General features: G+C 41.0%; 1 protein-coding gene across 1 annotated transcript; it reads right to left on the bottom strand.

Moving 5' to 3' along the window:
- Positions 1 to 3820: 3820 nt before the first annotated feature.
- Positions 3821 to 9381, bottom strand: ATG7 (Autophagy protein 7). Its single transcript, XM_051215653.1, has 3 exons — positions 9012 to 9381; positions 5731 to 8976; positions 3821 to 5692 (listed from the first exon to the last, which is right to left on the bottom strand). The coding sequence occupies exon 2, from the start codon at positions 8922 to 8924 to the stop codon at positions 6813 to 6815; it is 2112 nt and encodes a 703-aa protein (XP_051066184.1). The 5' UTR covers positions 8925 to 8976; positions 9012 to 9381; the 3' UTR covers positions 3821 to 5692; positions 5731 to 6812.
- Between the last annotated feature and the right edge of the window lie 6202 nt (positions 9382 to 15583).

Here is a 15583-nt window from a genome sequence, read left to right as displayed (position 1 = left end):
CACATCCTACACAGATTGGGTTTCACTAGTCAAAACTTCTCACGAGAACTCCAGGAAATTTATCTTGAAGCTAGTCACTAGTGTTCGCACGCCAAACCACAGGTCCTGGGTTCGAGTCCTGTGTGTGGGACCATAGGTACGCAAAACTGAGGAGTCCCATACTAAGACGAAAAGGCTGTCCAGTGCTCCCAGGTTTTCATTGATGGTCTAGCTTACATCGACTCATGAATTCAACTATTAAAATTTCCCCAAAATGCCCTGGTATGACCGAGGGTGGGGTGGGCCCGCCCCCTATCGAAATGCTCTCACAAGCCACGCGTATACAGCCTCTATCAGGGGAGTCCTACTCACTGCCTTCTCGTGGCGGGGGTGTTGTTTACGAAAATGAGAGGACAAAAAGCGAATGTCCGGCGCTTTAATCGGATCCCAAACCAATGGTGTATATGGGCTCCAGTATCCTGCGGGAACAAATGGCGTATGAACCAATCGTTGGTCACCGGGTACCATGGGATTGCATCTCCTCATGATGCTCCACTGCCTTGTGGGTTAGACCTTTAGGTTAAAGGCTCGGGGTGTGGCCCCCTAAGAAAACCACCTGCTTCAGTCTGGGCATCTGGGCAGTATCACGGCCTTCATTTATTTATTATTTATTTGAACACATAAATATTGGTACAAGAGAGCGCCAACATATATGCGCCACACAAAACAATGAGAATTCGAAGAGAAATAGAAAAAAAAAGAGAACAATAACGAAGAGACTGGTGTAAGGTAGTGTGGTAGTAATGAGGGAACGCAAAGGTACAATCGGAAGAAATCTTTCAGGTAAGGGAGACACAACCACTTTTTATGAAGAAAGTAAAAGAAGGTTACAGCAGGATCGCCACTGGCTTCTATTCTGGGCCATATCTGATAACTTCTCTAGCCATTGTGTCGCACCATCTCTCGGACCCCAGCCAGGGAGTCGTGAAGGACCAACAGAAGCCAGCTCTTTGCAGCTTTCTTTCATACCACGACACCATGTCATACACTGACCACCTCTCCGCTTCTTCCAACCAGTCCCAGAGTTGGCAAATAATGCACGACGTGGAATTCTCTGGGACGACATTCGTAGGACATGTCCAAGCCACAGAAGTCGGTGTTCCAAAATGGTGACAACAATTGAATTATCATCTCTGTGCCCGAACATACGATGCCGAACCTCTGCATTACTGACATGGTGTTGCCACTGAATGTCAGCAATCCTTCGGAGACAGCGATGATCGAACACAGAGAGTCGTCTAACATCCTCAACCCGGAGAGACCAGGTTTCACAAGCATAGAGCAAAACTGCTTTCACCGACGCGTTGTAGATCCGACCTTTTACAGCCAGACTAACATTACGGAGGCGCCAAAGGTGGCCCAGATTGGCATAAGCCGCTCTGGCTTTCACTATACGTGCATCGATCTCATCACTCACACCCCCACCAGCAGCTACCCAGATACACGAACATCTCGACTACGTCTATCTGCTCACCATCCAGCGTGAGTACAGGATTGGAATCCTGCCAGTCTTGTAGAAGTACTTTGCACTTCGAAGGTGCAAAGCACATACCATACCTACGGACACTGATTGTCAACTGATTAAGTGCGGATTGCATGCCTTGGGCATTATCGCACAGTAAGACAATATCGTCCGCATACTCAAGGTCGAGAAGTCTTTCTCCAGGCAACAGATCCACAACACCATTACTTACATTTATCAGAGCTGTTTCCAGAATGTCATCGATGGCAAAGTTGAAGAGGAATGGTGAGACTGGGCAACCCTGCCTAACCCACTGCTCGAATGGAACAATGGAGAGAGGTGGTTGTTGATTAGTGCTGCCTCAGCTCTAGCGCTTAGTGCGACACCAACGCCAGCAAGACCAGACGAAGATGCCACAGGGTCCTCGGATAAGCGCATGTAAAACAAGCTTTTCGAAGCGACAGACGGAGATTGAATTTGTAGTACTTCACCAGAGTCTTGAATACGGGTCTCGGATAGACAACAAACATCAATATTAAGACTTTCCAAAGACATAGCCAGCCCTATCTGTTGTCCGACCTGCATAAATGTTCGAACGTTGAAGGCAGTCAGTTTGAATGGCGCACGTGGTTTCAGAAAAACTGCTTCAGTCCTCGTATTCGGTGGTAACATACAATTTTCAACCGGACAGTGACTCGAGAACGTTTAGATACAGTCGAATTTCCACCAAAGACGAGCCGCTGTATAAGTATAAAAGAGGGTGAATAATGTGGATAATAATAATAATAATAATAATAATAATAATAATAATAATAATAATAATAATAGTAATAATGACAATAATAGTAATAATAATGATAGTATTAATAATGACAATAATTGTAATGATAATAATCTGAATCAATTGTTTTTCGAAGCGAGAAAAGTAATTTCCATAGGCATAGAGAGTTCATCATTTGTGTGTGGGCTGTGATACTGCCCGGGTGCCCAAACCGAAGCAGGTGGTTATCTTAGGGGGCCACTCCCCGAGCCTTTGACCTAAAGGTCTAACCCACAAGGCAGTGGAGCATCGTAAGGAGATGCAATCCCATGGTAGCCGGTGACCAACGATTGGTTCATACGCCATTTGTTCCCGCAGGATACTAGAGCCCATGTGCACCATTGGTTTGTATCACAGCCTACATACAAATGAAATGGAAATGACGATATTTACTGAAAATTCTATCCACGCTTCGACCAACAGTCAAACATTCACATTATTATTATTTTTCACCACGTTACTTATTCACTCTCTTTTATTCCCACTCTGTCTATCTTTACTTTTCGACTTATACAGTAGCTCGCCTATGGTGGAAACTCGGTTCTATCTAAACGTTCTCGAGTCACTGTCCGGTTGAAAATTGTATGTTACCACCGAATACGAGAACTGAAGCAGTTTTTCTGAAACCACGTGCGCCATTCAAACTGACTGCCTTCAACGTTCGAACATTTATGCAGGTCGGACAACAGATAGGGCTGGCTATGTCTTTGGAAAGTCTTAATATTGATGTTTGTTGTCTATCCGAGACCCGTATTCAAGACTCTGGTGAAGTACTACAAATCCTCACTCCATCTGTCGCTTCAAAAAGCTTGTTTCACATGCGTTTATCCGAGGACCCTGTGGCATCTTTGGCTGTAAAAGGTCGGATCTACAACGTGTCGATGAGGGCAGTTTTGCTTTATGCTGGCGAAACCTGGCCTCTCCGAGTTGAGGATGTTAGACGACTCTCTGTGTTCGATCATCGCTGTCTCCGAAGGATTGCTGACATTCAGTGGCAACACCATGTCAGTAATGCAGAGGTTCGGCATCGTATGTTCGGGCACAGAGATGATAATTCAATTGTTGTCACCATTTTGGAACACCGACTTCTGTGGCTTGGACATGTCCTACGAATGTCGTCCCAGAGAATTCCACGTCGTGCATTATTTGCCAACTCTGGGACTGGTTGGAAGAAGCGGAGAGGTGGTCAGTGTATGACATGGTGTCGTGGTATGAAAGAAAGGTGCAAAGAGCTGGCTTCTGTTGGTCCTTCACGACTCCCTGGCTGGGGTCCGAGAGATGGTGCGACACAATGGCTAGAGAAGTTATCAGATATGGCCCAGAATAGAAGCCAGTGGCGATCCTGCTGTAACCTTCTTTTACTTTCTTCATATAAAAGTGGTTGTGTCTCTTTTACCTGAAAGATTTCTTCTGGTTGTACCTTTCCGTCTCCCCCTTTATTATTATTATTATTATTATTATTATTATTATTATTATTATTATTATTATTATTACACTACCCTACACTAATCTGGCCGTTATTGTTCTTTTTCCACGCTCCTTATCTCCCTTTTTTCTCTTCCCATTCTCATTGTTTTGTGTGGCGCATATATATTTGGTGCTCCCTTGTACCAATATTTATGTCCAAACAAATAAATAATAAATTAAATTTATTACAATCTCCACAAACCCCACCCTGAACAGAAAGATTACGAAAACATTGATATTCGCCGTAAAAATCTTAGTCTTTTTGTATCTTATCTGCTAAAAGTGAGAACAGTGAGCTTTATCAAATAAGATTCAAGACAGTCAGACATCGCCAACGTGAAGCCGGGGACGGCTGTGCGTTGGCTCAATTTATCATGTCAGCTTAGCACGACGACATGGAAATGAGGTAGAGAAAGGATAAGTCTTACATACCACGTCCAGACCAACGAAGCAGCATGAGTATTAAGATGGTATTTGGAGAATTGGTATATACTGAAACAACTGTTCTTTGTTTTTACAGTATCATGTTATAAAATGAGTGCCTGGTATGAACATATAGTGGGGAACGAAGCATAGGGAAGTGTGGAAGGGACGGAAGATTTTGAAGGAGATGATACTAAGCTCAGGATACAGAATATCTATAATGAATTTCACTGTCACCACCACTAATTTTCAGCCACGTCATTCAAGATCCTCAATCATAAATTATAATGACTACACGAGATTCAATTCGAATGCCTATATCTTCCAACACGACTGGGAGTATAGTAATGAACATCTTTGGTAAGTCTCAGTGGTCGCTTAATTTTTAGGTAACTATTGAAAAACTTATACCTGAGTGTATTATCCTACTTAAATTTCTAGTGCCTTAAAATATCTCTTGGGAAGCGCCACAACACTTTATGAAGTTAAGGACGTCCTTTAAATAACTGAAGTTTCATATAAGGTACCACAAATAAATGTTCTAGAGCCCCATACAGAATGAAGATGCGACTGACATGCTTTCAAGTAAGCTTAACACTCACCCAGTCCTACAATGTTTATCTTCAGTGTAATTAAAAGCCTAAAAACCACAAACTCCATGTATATAACAACTAACTCTCAACCATTAATGACATTATATTTGAATTTGTTAGGTGATGTAGATTATTTCGAATGAATTATCTCCGAACCACAGATACTGATTTCGTTAGTTTGAAGACTAATTTTAATTCTCTGAGGGAACCCTAAGCTGAACCAATCTTTCTTACTTTTGCCTAAAGGAGTGTATGGGGCTTATTTGAAAACTAATTCCTAAAATCTAGTTGAACCAATGTAAGTGATAGGCTTTCGTCTTGTTTGACAATATTTTCACTAACCACAACATGACATATATTATTACCACAGCTACTTTCAGTCTGACAAATATCCAGATAACCTTCCTTATATTGTAGAAACATGACGAACAATTGCCCTAGCTAATAAAATGCGATTAAGACGATGATACGTAGTACAGATTCCTTCTGAACACCATACGTCAGTCAATAATCCCGATCAATAACAATTATCAAACCCATTATTTTAACGATGCTAATCCATTATACCAACGCCCTAGTAAACGATTTAACACATTTCTCTCGTTGTGAGAAAGCTACAGATATTTAAAATATATTATAATAACTGTACAATTTCAGTACCATTACGATCATTCCTTTATGCGCTTTAAACTTGTGGAGGAAGAAGATCGGCTGCTTTCGCAACATGAGGAAGTACTGGAAGATGAGTCGTCGCTAGAATCTCCGTTACTGCTTGAACTACATTCTGAGCTAGATTCCCCATCATCAGAGTCGTCCCCAGAACTTGAAGTCGAAGAGTCAGAGGACGAACTAGAGCTTGAGGATGATGATTCAGCGTTGTTTGTTTTTCTGTAGGAACAAAACCAGGTTATATGCTTTAGACGTACTTTTGAATCTTTGACTTTTTCTGAGTTTCAAGCTTTTTCACTAGTATACTGGTGTATGATTCGCGTTTGAGATACTTTCGTTGATTTGTACATTGATAAGTCCAGTGACCTTTCTCTAAACACTTCTGACAATTTATGAGTGAAGTGTCGGTGGCTCGGCTGAAGAAAGGAGAAAATTGTGCGAACATTCCATAATACTGTATCACTAGTCACGAAAGTCAAATTAAAAATGGTAATGATTCGAACTGAACGATAAACCCAATTTAGTTTTATGTAGTGGAGGATGAACTCCACAATACAAGTAGATGTAAAACTACCGCTAAAGAGTGTTGTGACAATAACAGTTCAGACCTCTCGAATTTTAAATATGTTGAGTTACGTCACTCAACTCTGAAGGAATTACTAAATTTAAAGATTGATAAGCATCGGAATTTGGAATAACCAGATCAAATAGTTTTCTCGTGCTATTTTTATACGTCTTTAAACCTAGATTATGTTACAAACCGCTTACATCTTTTTTATTCGCATATCCAAATTATTTTAATGTCCACATGGTGTAGCCATAACTGTAGACCAGTTTACAATTGTATAAATATCTCAGAAGTCTACTGAGTGATTATTTAACTTTATATTCAACACTTTACATAACAAGAAAGAAGGCTGAAAAGGCGTAAACTCATACAAATGACAATCCATCTACACAACCACATACAAATTCGGCAATTAGGGGTAAAGAAGGCAGAACCAATATGGTCGTCCAAACGAAAGTGCAAGTAGTATGAATTGTAATCTGACGGTAAGAAAATGTAAATTGTCTGAACCATGTCACTGCTCGGAAATTTGCATAAATTCTTAAGAGAGAAATGACTCAAGAACTTGGGCAGAAAAAACAGATGACATGTAGTACTTACTGAATGAAACAGCACTTGTATCAAAAAGTCAAAGTTGGTACTTCAATATATTCACAAAAATTATTGAGCTATACAGAAGTAGTGTTCATTGAGATAAAAATTAATAAGACAATCTTAGCATGATTTCAACCCTTCATAAAATAAGAAAAGACGAACTCAGATAAATAAGTGTCAGTCATCAGCGTCACTTAGCATCAAAATTGATTCACTGTTAATTTCATCATGAAGATTCTGTAAACCGCATATCCTTTCAAGATAAGAAGCGTCATTAAAGACCTGTCGTAAAAAGTTATACCCATTGTTCATGTAAGCGTCCAGTACAGACTGAGAACATGCGGAGCACTTGGTGAATGCCGATGTTGCAGGCAAAACCTGTGTGTAATGAGAAAGAAAGCCCCTTATTTGATGGGGAACAACACCGAGAGACAGTTTAGTTGAATCCAGGCTGGAAAACTCTTGAGATAATGTATCTGCTGGGGCCTCATAGAGGAGTGGATGTTGAAGTACACTGATCATCAACTCAACAGCGAGAGCAGCTGCGACCATAGACACTCCCGGTCGAGTAACGGTACATTGTTGATCGAGACTGCGATTGCGTGTTGAATTCATAGGTCCAATCACATCATTGCAGAAATAGCAACCTAGAAAAGAACCACTTATGGCTCTTGCCTTTTTGAAAGAATCTTCATTGTTGGGAATCACTTCGTCGAAATTGAGGGAAGAAATATGTGGAGTAAGGCTATCCACATTTGAACTTGGGGATTTAAAGGAACCTCGTACACCATGACGCATAACAAGAAATGTATCAAAACCCAAAGCGGCATTTATTGCCAGTTTTCCATGAGCAGTCGCCAAAACTGTGGGTAACCAGCGTGATTCACGAGTATCTGTTAGTAGGAATATCACATCGTGTTCGTGAACCAAAGCACTTAATTTGAAACAAGTATCTTCTGCAGACTGCTCCAATTCGGAAAATTGTGGATGTTGAGATCGATTATAAGAAGATACAGGATGTCCAGGCATCGGGATGCTAAGATCAAAACCGCGAGCATTCACCCCAGGAAAAATTGTTTGGAGCGCCTTGGCCGCAACAACTGCCTTGTTTTTAACAGAGCCCACGGAGTCAGAAAAAACATACAAAGACTGCCGTACAGGATTTGAAAAGGAAACTGTGCTGTTGTCTATCAGGGTAATATGACGAACACCCCAGGCCAATAACTGACGAGCGACATTGCAGCCAAGAGTACCAGCTCCTATCAACAAACACTTCGTATCGCGAAAAACTGACAGTTTTAGGTCTGGCATTAGCCTCCACTTCATTAGTTTCAAGTTTAAATCTACTGCCGATTCAGCTAGTTTAACTGGGTCCATACTTGCACTAAGATCTACTACACGTGGTCTCAATTTGTTTTTCCATTTTTCCCAGCCAACAAACTGAGTAAATGCCGGATTTGTGGGTTGTATATTGATGTGTATGACGATGCTATGCTCCCAAAATCTTTCTCCTGAAGTGAACCGATCCCTGAGACATAAAATCCTTAGAGAACATTCTGTTTGAATAATGGTAGAAGACATGGCGTATAAAAGATTGCGTAATAGCCAGCAAGGTGACTGTGAGTCTACAGAAGAATCACACATACCAACATATACATAGGGAGTCAATTCGAAACAAGACAACGGAAGGACTTCAAGCGACGGTTGTGATTTTAAGACAAAAAATGGAGAAGTATTTTCTTTGCGCCAACAATCAAATGAACGGAAAATGAGTACACGTTGATCCTCAGTAAACTCCTCCCTAATACTCCGAGTAGACGTAACTATTGGCTGAACGGAATGTAAGACGGCAGGAAAAGCAAACCAAAAGTAAAATTTGTATCTTTTCAAGTCACAGTATGTCAAAAGGATGAACCGGAGAAGTAAACCAGGCTTCCTCAAAAATTCATTCTGTGAAACGGCTTCGGTCATGAATTTCTTACCGTGCTCATTCAGAAGACATTGTTTGTCGACGTTCTTAAACTCATCCAAGCTATTTAGGCATAATAGGCTTCCATAAATGTTGAAGGTCGTTGATGTATGACTTCTTTTGACATTACTATCGCAAAATGACGTGACGTCAATCGACAGCCTGGGGGAAACGCCATTAGCATGACTATTTGTGAATTGTGCTGATATTTCAAAAGGGCCTTCGGAAAGACGATATTCATTGAGCTTCCGATCAGCTAAACCATGCCAGAATGAGGTGTCTACTACTGTTTCGAAAGGTACATACTGAAGTACTGACATTTTCAGTTATAATCAGTAATCAAAGCGCGTAGCTTTATGCCTATTTATATCACTGAGTACTAGTAATCACAAAAACATAGGACCTACTTCTGGAAGAGCGTGGGTAGCCGTGGTTTCCTTAAACCCGACATGCAGCACTTAACTCGTATCGCGCAGCTAATTGTGTTTCAATCTGACAATATCTTATATCTTTGTTCAAAATGGTTCAAAATGGTTGTGGACGGAATAGAAGAAGCTTTCGCTTAACAGGCTTCCGTGTCTAGTAGCAGGGGATCACCAAATCCTCCAGGCAGGAACCTAGGTATGTTAACAATAAAACAGGAAAAGAAATTGGTAAATCATAGTGTGATGCTGTCCTTGGTCCTTAAGAATAGGTCAAGTTGCCTCTTGAAGGATTCCTGAGAAGTCGCTTGGACTAGCTCGGCCGGCAGTGAATTCCAGCATTTGACAACTCTTAAGGAGTAGAAGTTGTGTCTACATTCCGTCTTGCTATGTTGTGTTTCCAGTTTCCGGGTGTTACCCCTTAGGTTATTATTCGAACTAAGCTTAAGTAGGTGTTTAAGAGGATGTCCAAAAGTGTTAAGAATACTATAAGCCATTAATAAATCACCTCTAAGACGCCTATACTCTAATGGGTAAAGGTCTAGTGAATGGAGGCGCTCTTTGTAAGTTTTAAATTTGAGTCCACGAACTGATTTCGTGGCTCGTCGTTGGATACGCTCCAGGGTGTCCTTATCCTTTTGGAGTGAGGGGGGAAATACTATGTTTCCGTACTCTAAATGGGGATGGATAAAACTATTGAAGATTATATGGAAAGTTCTTCCGTCAAACTGGCCAAAAATGCGCTTCAATGTTACCAGTGCAATGTTTGCTCGGAAGGCATTTTTGTCACAGTTAGTGTAAGACTTTAAATCGTAGGGCACCAAGACTCCTAAATCTTTTTCGACTTGGGATACTACTAGAGAGGAGTTACCTAAGTTATTATTGTAGTCTGCGACATGTCGCATATGGACTACTTTACACTTTGAAGTGCTAAAGGTAAGTCCGTTGTCGTTTGCCCAACTTTGAAGTCGAGTCAGATCCTCCTGAAGTGCCTGTATATTGTCTTAGTTGCGTATCTCTCTCCAAAGTTTCACGTCGTCGGCAAAATGTAATAAGTCTGACGTTACCTGCTGAGGAAAATCATTTATGTAGATCAAGAAGAGAAGAGGCCCTAATACTGGGCCCTGGGGGACCCCACTAGGACATTCCATAGCCTGAGAAAAGTGAAATTAACCCTGACCTTAAAATGTCGATTTTTCAGATATGAAGTGAGCCAATCGATTAGAGGTGGTCTGATACCCAATCGTTTGAGCTTATTGATAAGACATGTATGGTCAACCTTATCAAAAGCTTTTGAGAAATCTAGGTATATGATATCAACCTTCCCCTTGTGACCAAGGATGCTTGTCCATCTGTCAACCGCAGTCAGCAGGTTGGTAATACAAGTGTAACCCTTCCTGAAACCATGCTGTTGGGGTGAGAAGAAATTTAAGGACAGTAAATAGTCGTTTATACCATCGCATATCAAGGACTCCATGATTTTTGAGGGTATGGAGAGAAGAGCCACCGGTCGGTAACTTGAAGGTTCGCTGCGTCGATCTGCTTTGAAAATTGGTGTGATGTGAGCCAGCTTCCAATTTTCCGGTAGTTTTCCTCGACTTAGCGAGTGTGAGAACACCACGCTAAGCGGCGTTGCCAAGATTGAGGCTGCTTCCCTCAGTATGGCGGAATGGACCATGTCCGGGCCAGGAGAAGTGTCTAATCTTAAGTGCTGCAGTTTCTGGAACACCAAGTCAGCGCTTAGGTTCACTTCGGAAAGTTCTGTGGAATTGCAAACGAAACTGTCATCAGTAAAGTCAATGTCGGTCGGTCGAAATGTCTGGGAGTAATGTTCAGCCAGAAGGTTAGCGGCGTCGCCATAGTTGTTGGTCGGGCCGTTAAGACCTAGCAGTTGAGAAACTCCTGTTTTGGCTTGACGAAGAGAGGCTGCATAACGGAATAGGCTTTTGGGATTAGAGGCAAATCTGTCCATAAGCTTTGTCTGGTACTGAAGCCTATCTTCTCTTATAGCCTTCGTGCATATGTTCCTGATATGCTTATATTGCCTATACGCTCCGTCGTTATCAGTTCGTTTGTATTCCGCCCAACAGTGCCTTTCGCGGCTTAGCAGGCGAAGAGTACGGTTCTTGATTAATGTAGGTGGCTTGCAGCTTTTGGGAACCGTTTGAGGAACTGAATGGTTTGTAGCACGTAAGAGCGTGTGCAGTAAGAAGTCCCAATGACCGTCCTGAGATACATCAGCTAGATAGTTTGAGTTGCTATATTTACTTAAATCAACTACTTTACTCATTTTGTAGAATCCTATGAGGCTAACTCAGCCATTCATCTGCAGTAGTTTATAGTGACCTCTGTGTCAAATGATTTTTGTAACAGCGAAAATAAGGGACACATTTTTTATTTATTTGTGACACTTTATGCCTAACCACATTTTTAGTCAACGTCTGTTGCTGATATTCAAATAAATCCTATCTTCGCCCTCCATTCTTTTGCGCTAATGACCATTGCCTGTTATTGGCGATCATAAGCGTTATAACATCCTTTTAAGCCGCTCTAAACTACGTGTTACTCTTAGCCTTGATAATCAATGACGCCATCGGATCTGTATTTCGCTTCACACCGCTGGTGCCATCCGTGCATAGGAACCTTCTTTAAACGAGTGTACTCTTTTGTTGTTGTTATACCAGAAGGAGCCTACGAGCAACGTTCATTTCCCAGTACTTATTCTCATTTTTGTCATTTTATATCTTGCCCTTTTGTCTTGGCAGCTTTGGTGGGTACTTAAAGACAAATTCTTTTCTAAAACATTGAAAAGTTCTCAGAGAAATTAGATTTCTGGGGTCAGAAATCTGTACACCATTCATAGGTGGTTCAGTTGACTATGTCAAGCTATCATAATATGTGAAACATTTGAATTCTTATTATGCTAATAAGTTCCCTGTGTCACTGTCTATTATGATCTGTATGGACGTACTTCGTCATCGGTCTGCTTCATTTCTTCCTCATCACGCTCCTATGTTTTCACATGCATGTTGCTCATCACATACCCCTGGTATACAACATAATATCAAGCTATCCGTGGTGACAAATAACACAGCCCTCCGAAGTAAAACGTCGATATTGATGTCGACCTCGTTAGTCTTACTGGACACACCCTAACTGAAGGCGCTCAACCATCCATCTGTACCAGATCACGAGTGAGCACACCATGCTACTCATCCTTTGCAACTGCTAGCCAGCTCAAATTGAATGCTTCTCAACACATTTACAACCTTCCAAATATATTTTCAAATTCGTTCACTCCTGACTTCTGATTTGACTGGGTTGGCATCCTTCGATCACCAAGGTGTTACGGAAAAAGGCTTTATCAAACTTCCCAATTTTTATAGTATCTTTAAATCAAAGACGAACAGGAAGTCGCTGAAAATTTCAGAACTGCCCTAACAAGTCGTTATGTAGACATAGTATGACATATGATGCATAATTCTGCTCATTCAGTCGAGTGAAATTGTTTTTAAAGAGTACTTTTAAATAAGGTTGTGAATTCAAGCGTTAAAACACATGATATTTTTGTATTGACATCTTATTCTAGTCATTCGCTTGTTGGCCATTTTTTAAAGGTAGTTCGTGAATCTTCAGTGGATCATCTAGCTGTCATTTGCTGCGGCCTACTGAAAGAGCTATAATTGTGCAACGAGAATTTGTTAAATGAAAAATACTGGCAGTATATAAACCCGATTTATCACTATGATGCATACCGTTTGGTGTGAAACTCTGTGAAGATTGCTTCCTGTGTCTATATCGTATCCCTCTGGTAGTGTTACCCTGTTGAGATGGTCTGGACTACTCAGTACGTCGTAGTTATCTTCATAGTAGTGTGATATATTAAATAGATATCTAACCCAAAATACGGTGGCTTTAGCCATCTGATTTACTTGTGATATGGAACTGGTAGGGACAGTGTATTCCAAAAATATGCATAGATTAAAGCAGTATTCATACACGTCACAAACGTAAGAGAGCCTGACATCACAAAAAGAGGGAGGGTCGCGTTCCTGACCACTGAACACGATGGTGGGAAATTAACTTCAATCCACCCATGTCTGTAGGGTAGAACATTCTGTTAAATTACGCCTCCTTATGGTCCAGTGGGATGTCACGAACCAATGGGCACAAAAATGAGCTGAAATAACTTCGACAAAAGAGGGAGATAGCCATTTATGTATCAGAATACCGTTTTCAGTACTATATTTTTAAACTGATCATAATCCTTTACGTTCAGCTTCTTTTTGAACCACCTCCATTTATACAGTGCTTTATCCACTCATACCTTATTTACGCTTATTTTCTTTAACCTATTAGGATTCTCTTGCTTAGAGAGTACCTTGATAAGAGAAAATTAGACTAAGTGGTCATACCTTCACTATTTCACCACAAATGACTCAAGTTTTATGTGCATGAATTTTTTGGGCTTTGCTTCTCATGCTTTTTTTTCTTGCTCTCTTTTTCAACCCTCTCAAGAAATGCCACCGATAACGCATATGGAACGGGTGATTTTGTCTTGTGCCATCATTAATGCCTCAGATGTTTCGAGGAAATATACGGTCACGGCTTATAGAAGCTCTCAAATTTACATGGACTTGCTCCCAGCTACCAATTGCACGTCTCAACCCAACCTACGTGAAGCGCCCCAACTGTCATATTGAAAAAAACTAATCTTGCTCATATTATTTGCATTCATAGTTGAGAAGTGCGTAGTGACCTAGTTTTATCAAGAGAACGCGATTGGCTTGACTGAAACAATTATTATTATAACCGATTGTGCCACGGGTCGTTTTACTACACTTGTTTGTTTAACTGTACTAAAGACATTCTCTAATTGACTCATGACCTCAACTGTTTAAATTCTTTCTTCCGTTGATTGTGACCTTGCACGAATTCGGTTACACTCGGTAACCCCACTTGTACGCCTTTGGTACGATCTCGGTATTCTTTCGATACTACGAGATCACCAACAAATACATCACTACTACAGCCATAAACTGCCTTCCGATATTTGACCTACAGAGGACCTTATCGGTTAACTGGCACGTAGTCTCCCTGTAGTGGTGATAATAGTCAACCGCAACTCGACGCCACACTAAAACTGTTTTGCCAAATCTAGGAACACGTCTCAAACTCTGGTCAAATCTTCCAAAGAAGCCAGTTGCGGTGAGTCTATTACTTATCTATCCACGTCTGTTGCACATTTTTATGTTAATATTTTTGAATATATAATATTCTGGCAACAACTTAAGATGACGGATAACGATAAGAATAGTATTAATATAATAGACTCCGATGTACGCGTACCGAATCTTAGGTGTCTTTTATTCGCGTGACGATATATTCCACACTTTATTCGAGAAACTCCCCTGATTACCTAAACCACTCGAGAAGATTCCATCGGTAACCAACCGTGTGGTACACATTATATTCACCCGCGGACCCCCAGTCACTGCAAAACCACGCCGACTGGCACCAGACAAGTTAGCTTTCGCTAAACGTAAGTTTGACAATTTACTAGCTACTGGCATTGTTCGTCCTTCCTACAGTCCCTGGGCCTCACCTCTTCACATGGTGCGCAAAAAGGATGGGGTTAGTTGGAGACCATGCGGCGACTGCCGAGAATCAAACGTAGTTACACGTTTTGATAGCTGTCTCATCCCCCACATACACGACGTCACGGCCTCGCTCAAGGGTGCGACTATCTTTTCTAAGGTCGATCTGATACGAGTATATCATCAGATGCCAGTCGTTCTTGAAGACATCGAGAAAACCGCTATTACAAATGCTTTCGGTCCGTTTGAGTTCCTACGAATGCCATTTGGATTGCGAAATGCTGTTCAAACTTTCCAAAGGTTTATCGATAGCATAGTACGAGACTTTGATTTTGTTCATATCTATATTGATGGCCTGCTAACCGCATCATCAAAAGTAGATGAACATTAATAACATCTTACACTCTTATTCCACTGTCTTTTGGACAATAGAATAGCAGTCAACCCGGACAAGTGTGAATCGGGCAAACTAGAAATAATGTTCTTGGGTCACATCATTAAGCAAGAGGGTATTTTACTCTGGTGGTCGGTATTCGATATAATCCTTAAACTTCGTATACAGTTCGTCTTGATAACTGTCCTATATAACACCCCAACGGTATATTAATCAGAAGGCAAATACGAAGCGTTGATAACGTTTATTACGGGACCATACACGGATATCCAAAAATAACAGATGCGTTAAACAAGCATAGAAGAGTTGTGCCGAAAGGCAAGCAGGCAAGCGAGTGAGTCAGAGAATATGAATACGAGTAAGCGAGTGCAATTGAAAGAGCGAGAGCAATGAATATGAATAACATGGACATATAAATACATAGTGAAATGAATGAGTCATCGAATCAAATAAGTGGTTAGTAGTAAGGCTGGTATAGTGAATAAATGCGTGGGCCGTAAGCAATATTCAAGCATACATGTTCATACATTCGCAATAGTAATAAAGATACAATGATATAGATAAGT

This window comes from Schistosoma haematobium, chromosome 4, assembly GCF_000699445.3.
Source record: "Schistosoma haematobium chromosome 4, whole genome shotgun sequence".
In the NCBI taxonomy this organism is placed as follows: domain Eukaryota; kingdom Metazoa; phylum Platyhelminthes; class Trematoda; order Strigeidida; family Schistosomatidae; genus Schistosoma; species Schistosoma haematobium.
This window is presented reverse-complemented; position numbering and strand designations above follow the sequence as displayed.

Bases quoted from the DNA above. Each gene is read 5' to 3' on its own strand.
- ATG7 (XM_051215653.1), bottom strand. From the start codon at position 8,924: ATGTCAGTACTTCAGTATGTACCTTTCGAAACAGTAGTAGACACCTCA.